Genomic DNA, 8,765 nt, shown 5'->3' with positions numbered 1-8,765 from the left:
TGACAATCTACCGGGTCTTGGTAATAAGTATTTGCAAAACACATCACACCAAAATCCCGTTAACTTCATGAAAACTCACTTTATAGGATGATTTTTGAAGAACCAGTTTATTAAGAGATTACACCAAAAGCATAAACAATTTATACGTCAAACTCGGACTGAAAAAAAGTTAACCGATAAGGATGTTTTTTAAATGTACTGTACTCACAAATAACAAGACAAATTTGACCTGTTCAATAAATAGAAATGAAGTGGCTAAAAATTTTTAAATGGAAATGGAAAACAGTCTTCTTTGTACAGTCTTGAAGGGGTGCCCCCTATTCAAGCCTATACGTAGAAAAACCCTGACAAAATCAGAGGTTCACTTAACACTCCAACCATATGAGCGTATTAAGGTTTCTTTTCAGATCTTAGGAGATCTTGTCCACCTTAATCCCATTCACAGATCTTAGGAGATCTTGTCCACCTTAATCCCATCATAAAGACTGTTGGCATGAGTTCTGATGTACTGTTTTAATATGCTAAGTACTGTTGATTCAACAACAAACCTTAATGGGTGATGAGCTTTTGCATACCAATATGAATTTGTCAGCACTTCTGAAAACTGTGGCCATCATTTTTCAAATTCACAATTTGCTGGATGTCAGGGAACAATAGGAAGAAGAATGAGCGTCAATTTTCATGTCTTCCTTTGCTTCTTCACTGGCCTTCCATAGAAGTAGTCAGAAAAAAACAAAGCACCATCAACCACACTTCACAAACAATTCATGTTGGCCTAAGCTTTGCTCAACATTCATATGACAGAAGATAGAATAATGAAAAGGAACCGCTGGCATCACTTTCCCCATAATATTACATAAAAATGGACAGCACATTAAATAAACATTCTGTTATTAATCATTAAATATATTAACACCAAAAATCATGTATAAATTAGGAAATAAATGTACAAACTATTTTGCAAAGTGCTTTTTAAAATATATACACAACATTCAAGATATTCTTAATGTAAGACATTTCAGATTGAAGTTTTGGGATAAGTGTCCTTTTCTTTCAGAAAGTATTATTAATACAGCACTTAAAAAAACACACAAACACACAAAAAAGGCATATTCCCAGATTGGCAAGGAATAAAAATAAACTATTTTCACAGTTATCTAAAATGTTTAACGTTTTCAGTGGGAAACTTTAGTCCCCGACTGAGTTTGCAAATTAGTTCTATGAAAATTCACAGGAAAAGAACAAAATCAAGGGAGATGACTCCCTAACTGAAATTGCTAATACTTTTGTCAATTAGCAATTAAGAACTCTCATTTCAGTCATCGAATATGAACATATACATTTATTTTTAAGTCCTTACCAGTGTTAAGGGTTTCAGAAACCCTTAACGCCTACAAAATAAACACTTCTATCCCCATTTGTGTGGGACATCTGTCTCCTAGAAGAGGGGAGAATGTCCTAGAACAGGACTGGTATTCAACACAGGCAAGTCCTTTAATCTGTGCCTCAGTTCTTCATCTCTAAAGTGGGAACTGTTACCTGCCTCCAGATTTCCTCATAGGGGCTGTCAGAATTAATTCAAGCAAAACACATAAGTGACTTGTAAATTCTAAAGCACTCAACTCTGGATGAAGAATTAATTTTAACTTTTTTAAAATTTTTCCTTTATTTTTTTGAGATGGAGTTTCACTCTTGTTGCCTAGGCTGGGGTGCAATGGCGTGATCTTGCCCCACCACAACCTCTGCTTCCTGGGTTCAAGCCATTCTCCTGCCTCAGGTTCCGGAGTAGCTGGGATTACAGGTATGCACCACCATATGCCTGGCTAATTTTGTATTTTTAGTAGGGACGGGGTTTCTCCATGTTGGTCAGGCTGGTCTCGAACTCCCGACCTCAGGTGATCCGCCCGCTTCGGCCTCCCAAAGTGCTGGGATTACAGGCGTGAACCACCACGCCCGGCCAAGAATTACTTTTAACTTTTAAAACAAAACATCAATTAAAGAGAAATATCATTACTAGGCCTCATATATCAAGCATTGGATATCTTTTGTATTTTCTTGGTAGTTCTTGGAAATTTGTCAGCATTTATCCAAAGATTTTTTTAAAAGGATTCATAGCAAATATGAATATTATTATTCCAACTAAAGGTTGATCAAATGTCCATGCTACTTGTTAATTGAAATGTGGGATTTTTTTCCTTTGACCATACTTTTGCAAGTGTGCTGTCTTTAATGTTCACACAGAATTTAAATGGGATTTAATGTCTTAGAAATGTAAAAATTACTCAAGTTTCTCTATGTGAAACCTTTACTTTTCATTAGAAAGAACACAGTAACGTAACTGGATGTGACTTTCAGACATCCCTAAAAGAAAAGAAATGCTTGCTTGGAGATCTGAGCAAGTAGGTCCTGGAAGAAATAATATAAAATAAACAACTTGCCAACTGTTTGGAAGATTTGGTTTGAATATTTTAAATTACCTATCAACTTAGAATTGGGCATATTAAATATTCCAATCCCAGAAATGACCATCAGCTAAACAAGGGTCAAAGCCAGTGTAATCTCTGAGGGCCCACTTCCCAGAGAGCTGCCCCTTTCCTTCAGCAATACCGCTGGCCCTGGGTTAGGCAATTTGTCCACGGCCCTTAGGGATTCATATTTATTTGGAATACAGTCATTGATCCCTGTTTACTTTTTAATACAAAAACATGTACCTTTTTGGATAAACGGAATTGGCGAGAGACAGGCAATGGGCAAGCTCTGGAAGTGGCCATCTGTGGCCTCTCCCGTGGGAGATGTTTATCCTTTTCGTTACGTAACAGAAACTGACCCAACGCACAGAAGATGCCCTCCCACCCACCCCATCGAGACACAGGAAGAGGCTGCCCTCCAGGGGCTGCATGTGTGTCCAGCTGTGGCGTAGCCAGTTAAAGAAAAGTTGACAACCCACACTACAACACTGCATGAGGAGGAAAATGAGACCTAAGGTCTGTTGACGGGAACAGGTGGACTGTGGTGTCCTCGAGATCTGTCCTGTCCCTGGGCACAGAATGCTCTGATGACAAAATGACCCCCAAAGCTAGCTAGAAACATTGAGAAGGGGGCGGGGGACAAAAAAAGGATACCTCTCCGTGTACCAACATACAATACTATACACAGCACCAAAAGTATCACACCACCAAGCGCTGTCTCACGCCAGTGGTGTGCGCTCGGCGTCATACCCAGCATGAAATGAGCACGCTTCACATGCAGACGTGGCACTGGGCGAACAGGTAACCAACATGTCACAATTCACCAGAGCTGCCGCCAGCCCATCCGGCCCCTGGATGAACACGCTACCACAAGGGCTCCAGCCAGAATGTGTGTCCCTTACTGCTGGTAATTTCCATACTGGCCCTAAAAGAGATCAAGACACAGATTACACCACTATAGTAATGAGTGAAAGGAAGACAGACGGCCACCCTAGCCCGGACAGGGGGTAGGAGGGACAACAGCAAGCAAACAACCTCTGCTCACACCTCTGCGGGGCAGCGAACGGCTTTCCAGAAGCCACTGGCCAAGCCTGGGGCTAACAACGTAGACAGGGCCAAAGATTCGTTTGTTCAGTCACACACTAGCATCGCTGCAGCTGGGCCTGTGCCAGGCCTGGCATCAGAGCCTTACGCTGGGCCTGCTATGCAGGAAGGCTCTCCTCCAAGTTGGCCCCACTGGGAGCCAATGCAAACACCATCTGCCCCCAAGCCTGCTAAAGTAAGAAAATGGGAGCGGGGACGACCAGGGTGATGGGTTTCAATCTATAAAAAAAATCTGAAGACCCAGGCTGGGCAACATGGCCAGAATCCATCTCTACAAAAATCCAAATATTAGCTGGGTGTGGTGGTGTGTGCCAATAGTTCCAGATACTTGGAGGGTGAGGTGGGAGGATCGCTTGAGCCCAGGAGGTCAAGGCTGCAGTGAGCCATGATTGTGCCACTGCACTCTAGTCTGGGTGAGACCCTGTTTCAAAAAAAAATCTGAATTTGGGAGGCTGAGGTAGGAGGACTGCTTGAGCCCAGGAGTTTGAGACCAGCCTGGGCAGCACAGCAAGACCCCATCTCTACAAAAAAATAGAAAAAATTAGCCTCGGCCAGGCACAGTGGCTCACGCCTGCAATCCCAGCACTTTGGGAGGCCGAGGTGGGTGGATCATTTGAGGTCAGGAGTTCAAGACCAGCCTGGCCAACATGGTGAAACCCCATCTCTACTAAAAATACAAAAAAAAAATTAGCCAGGTGGTAGTGGCACGTGCCTGTAATCCCAGCTACTTGGGAGGCTGAGGCAGGAGAATCACTGGGCCTGAGAGGTGGAGGTTGCAGTGAACCGAGATCATGCCACTGTATTCCAGTCTGGGTGACAGAGTGAGACCTTGTCTCAAAAAAAAAAAAAAAAAAAAAGAATAAGCCACATGTTGTGGCACATGCCCCGGAGGTTGAGGCTGCGGTGAGCCGTGTCCAGTCTGGGCGACAGAGTGAAACCCTGTCTTAAAAAAAAAAAAAAAAAAAGGCCAGGCACAGTGGCTCATGCCTGTAGGATTACAGTCCCAGCACTTTGGAAGGATCACCTGAGGTCAGGAGCTCGAGACCACCCTGGCCAACATGGTGAAACCCTGTCTCTACTAAAAATACAAAAATGAGCCAGGTGTGGTAGCACGTGCTTGTAATCCCAGCTCCGGACGCTGAGGCAGGAGAATCGCTAGAACCCGGGAGGCAGAGGCTGCAGTGAGCGAGATCGTGCCACTGCACTCCAGCCTGGGCAAAAGAGCAAGACTCCATCTCAAAAACAACAACAAAAAACAACACGAAGAACAGAAACTAGAGCGCCTGTGCCCCACAAGGCCACAAGGCAGAATTCCTTGGGCAGCAAAACGGAGCATCGGACCTGTGGTGAAAGCCACTCGGGAGCCTGCCACGGGGGAAGACAACGGAGCATCATCCGCATGCCTGTTCTCCATGTGTCCCCAGCTAGTTAATGATCAGATTTCCCGAGTGCCCCCAGCGAGGAAGTGGGGGAGGGAGGAAAGCTGTTCCAGCCTGACCGAACACATGTCACATTCTCATTCCCAGAGCTGCCTGTGATGATCCTAGTTAGTGGGAGTCTGTTCTGATGTCTTTCTGCCCCTGCACCATTGGGTAAGACGGAAAGCCTCAAATCCAGAGCTGCTCAGCTGAAGGCATGGCAGCCCTGGAGCCCTATAAAACCACTGGCAGCCCCAATGCCTCAGCACCTTTTTTTTTTTTTTTGAGACAGTTTCGCTCTTGTTGCCCATGCTGGAATGCAATGGCGCGATCTCAGCTCACTGCAACCTCCGTCTCTGTCTGCTCCCGCCCGCCTCCGCTTTCCTAAGTGCCGCAGGCGTGAGCCACAGCGCCTGGCCGCCTCAGCACGTTTAAGTGTAGCCCAGTGGTTCTCAAACGGAGACAATTTTGCCCCTGGGGCATCTGACAATGTCTGGAGTCATTTTAAATTGTCAGACTGGGCAATGGGGGTGCTACTGGCATCGTGGTGGAGGCCAGGGGTGCTGCAAACATAACACAGTGTGCACAATGGCCCCTAGGAGACACCCAGCGCCGGCAGTGCTGTGCCAAAGCGCCACGGCCAGCTACACTGGACGCTGACTAAAGGCTACCTTATGTTAATATTTTGCAGTTAGATGGACACATTTCCCCCCAGATGTGAAATTCTATTCTCTATCTTCCCCATTGCTCTGTGTCTTTTTCTTTTCTTTTTTTTGAGATGGAGTCTCTCTGTCGCCCAGGCTGGGGTGCAGTGGCGTGATCTCAACTCACCTCTGCCTTCCCGGTTCAAGCGATTCTCCCACCTCAGCTTCCCGAGTAGCTGGGCTTACAGGCACCCGGCTAATTTTTGTATTTTTAGCAGAGATGGGGTTTCACCATGTTGGCCAGGCTGCTCTCGAACTCCTGACTGCAGGTGATCTACCCGCCTCAGCCTCCGAAAGTGCTGGGATTACAGGTGTAAGCCCCCACACCTGGCCTTTCTTTTTCCTTTTTTTAAGACAAAGTCTCGCTCTCTGTAGCCCAGGCTGGAGTGTAATGGTGCAATCATGACTCACTACAGCCTCGACCTCCTGAGCTCAAGGGATCCTCGTGCCTCAGCCTTCCAAGTAGCTGGGATTACAGGCATGCGCCACCATGCCTGACTACTTTATTTTTTGTAGAGACAGGTCTTGCTATGTTGCCCTGGCTGGTCTCAAACTCCTGGGCTCTAGTGATCCTCCTGCCTTGGCCTCCCAAAGTGCTGGGATTACAGGCATGGGCCACCACGACCGGTCACGGTCTTTTCATAGGTAGGTATAAAGTTATATGTCCTCTGGTTCAGTCTTATAATTAAGTTAGGACATTCACTTATTCACAAAATCCAAATAAGTTATTTTCAGGACTGTATGAAGGAGGTATGGCATCTCATCAGAATCATTCAAATATAATTCTAATTTAACATCAGGATGCAGACTGCTGTCCTTCCAGACTCCAGCATGACACTCCTGTGCAAACCTGGAGGGCCAAGCTGGGGCCTGCTCCCCGCTCACCAGCGCCCAGCACACACTGGGGAGAGGCGGCCCCTGCGTCGGCTACAGTGGCCTCACAGCGTCCTGAGAGCACACCAGAGCCCTCCTGACATCTGTGTAAATGCCTCATCAGCGTGCCCTTCCCAGGCATGGCCGAGTACGGTGCCCTGGCAGGGAGACTGTGTTACATGATCTTTAGGCTTCTCTACATCTACCTGGTGACCCTTTGCCCTCTTGAAGGAGGACGAGAAGCATTTAAAAAACAGTGTTTGGCCTCTTACCTACCCAATTCCCTGAGAAAAACAAACTTGAGCGATGTAGTGCTTTGAAATTTCACTGGCAGTGTAAAGTGTCCCTAACACCTCCGGCCAGCTCAGAGTCACCAACACAGAGCCACTTCCTGCTAAGGACTCTCTCAAAGGAGGCTCCAAAATATGTCCCAGACCATTCTCCTTCATATGCCCCGTGCTCCAGCCACCGAGCCTCCTTCGGGCTGCCTTCACTGGGACAAACCTCCTGGTGCCTCAGGACCTTGGCACGCCCTCTTCCCTTGCCTGGCTCATTCTCCTCTAGGAGGCCCTCGCTCCTGCAGTGCTCCCACCACACAGACCCTGTCCTCCTCCAGGGGCCCCATCCCACTCAGAGGGAAGGCGATGTCTGCTTTATGGAGGCCCCCACGCCCACCTGTCCCTGTCACCTCCCGCCACACCGGCCTCACTGTCCCGAGAGCTCCCGCTCTTCCATCTTCCAAGCTGCTCTTTCCTCAGCTCCTTCAAAGCCCTGCTCACTGTTCCTGGGCAGAAAGGGCTTCCCCCTCCCTGGGCTGAGCCTGGGGCTGCCAGCCACTCCCCGCTGTGTCGTCCTGGAATTGTCCACACGGGCCAAATGCGGTCGCCTGCGCCCCCATCTGAAAGGCGGGCTCCATTTGGGGCCCCCCGCTCTGTCCTCAGCACAGTCTGGCCCTGTGGGACCACCTTATGTCTCTGTAGCGAGACATAAGCTCTAAAAGTGCAGGGTTCGTGTCACGGCCACACGCCAAGCACTCAGCAGAGACCAGACGCGTACCCAGTACGTGACAAACATTGGCAGAGTGAATGAATGTGAGAACCAGGCGTGCAGATCTAACGGTGAGCTTAGGGTATGAAAAGCCAGCTGGATGACTGAGGTGAGCGTATACACAGAGGTAATTCTGCAAAACCTTACAGGCTCAGAGACTTAACATTCTGGAAGGAACCCTGGAAGCCAGTTAGTTCCAGCTCATTATTCCTCATGGCCATAAGAGAAATCTTCATTATGTCTCGACAGGCGCGGCGGATGGGCACATCTGGAAACATCCAGAAAGCTTGCCTGTTCATAGCCGTAGGGCCGCTGCTGCTGGGCAGACGGCGCTGTCTGCGGTGCTCGGTAGCTTCCGTACTGCTGGCCTTGGCCTTGCTGGTAGCCGGGGTACTGTGATGGGGCTCCCTGGGCAGGCCCTGAGAAAATACCAGGAACTGTGAGGCCGGCCAAAACGGGCACATCTTTTTTTTTTTTCTTAACTTAAAAATTTTTTTTAAAACTTCCTCTTCTCCTTGGAAAAATTCCTGTCTCAATGCATCAGCCTTTTGTCAATCTCCAGAACACCTGGCACCTGCACGTGCTCCACGTTAACTCTGTACAGCGAGAGCACCACGTAACCGACTCACCAGCCCCTCCAGTCCTGTGAGGTCCCAGGACTGTGCCCCAGGCCCCCCACCAGCATGGCGAGGGCTGATGGGCTCTCTCCATCACCCCAGAACTGCTGCTACCTGAAGGCAGGACAGCCCTCCAGAACCCGCTGGCCCCAGTCACACTGGCTGCTGTAACTTGTCACTGAACTGTCACAGGAGCTGCTGAAAACCTGCAGGCAGGTGAGGCAGAGACATCGTCTCTAGGAAGGCTAAGTCAAAGGCTCCGGCAAGAACTGATAGAGGCCCATTTTTTTTTTTTTTTTTTTTTTTTTCGAGGCAGGGTGTCACTCTGTCACCCAAGCCAGGCTGGAGTGCAGTGGCGTGATCTTGGCTCACCGCAACCTCCACCTCCCAGGCTCAAGTGATTCTCCTGCCTCAGCCTCCCAAGTAGCTGGGACCACAGGAGTGTGCCACCATGCCTGGCTAATTTTTGTATTTTTTGTAGAGATGGTCTCACTATGTCATCCAGGCTGGTCTCGAACTCCTGGGCTCAAGCAA

At 48.1% G+C, this 8,765-nt stretch overlaps 1 protein-coding gene across 8 annotated transcripts in view; it reads right to left on the bottom strand.

The window, feature by feature from the left end:
* Nucleotides 1-88: 88 nt before the first annotated feature.
* Nucleotides 89-8,765, bottom strand: part of SS18L1 (SS18L1 subunit of BAF chromatin remodeling complex) — a 40,379-nt gene continuing 31,702 nt past the window's right edge. For 6 of the 8 annotated variants that reach the window (XM_055372833.2, XM_055372834.2, XM_055372832.2 and 3 more), the window contains 2 exons: nucleotides 7,906-8,033; nucleotides 89-3,393 (listed from right to left, as the gene is read on the bottom strand). In XM_055372833.2, the coding sequence (XP_055228808.1) occupies nucleotides 3,367-3,393; nucleotides 7,906-8,033 (155 nt within the window). In that variant the 3' untranslated portion in view covers nucleotides 89-3,366. The other 2 variants (XR_008674497.2, XM_055372831.2) reach the window with 2 other exon arrangements.

This window comes from Gorilla gorilla, chromosome 21 (genome assembly GCF_029281585.2).
Source record: "Gorilla gorilla gorilla isolate KB3781 chromosome 21, NHGRI_mGorGor1-v2.1_pri, whole genome shotgun sequence".
Lineage (NCBI taxonomy): Eukaryota > Metazoa > Chordata > Mammalia > Primates > Hominidae > Gorilla > Gorilla gorilla.
This window is presented reverse-complemented; position numbering and strand designations above follow the sequence as displayed.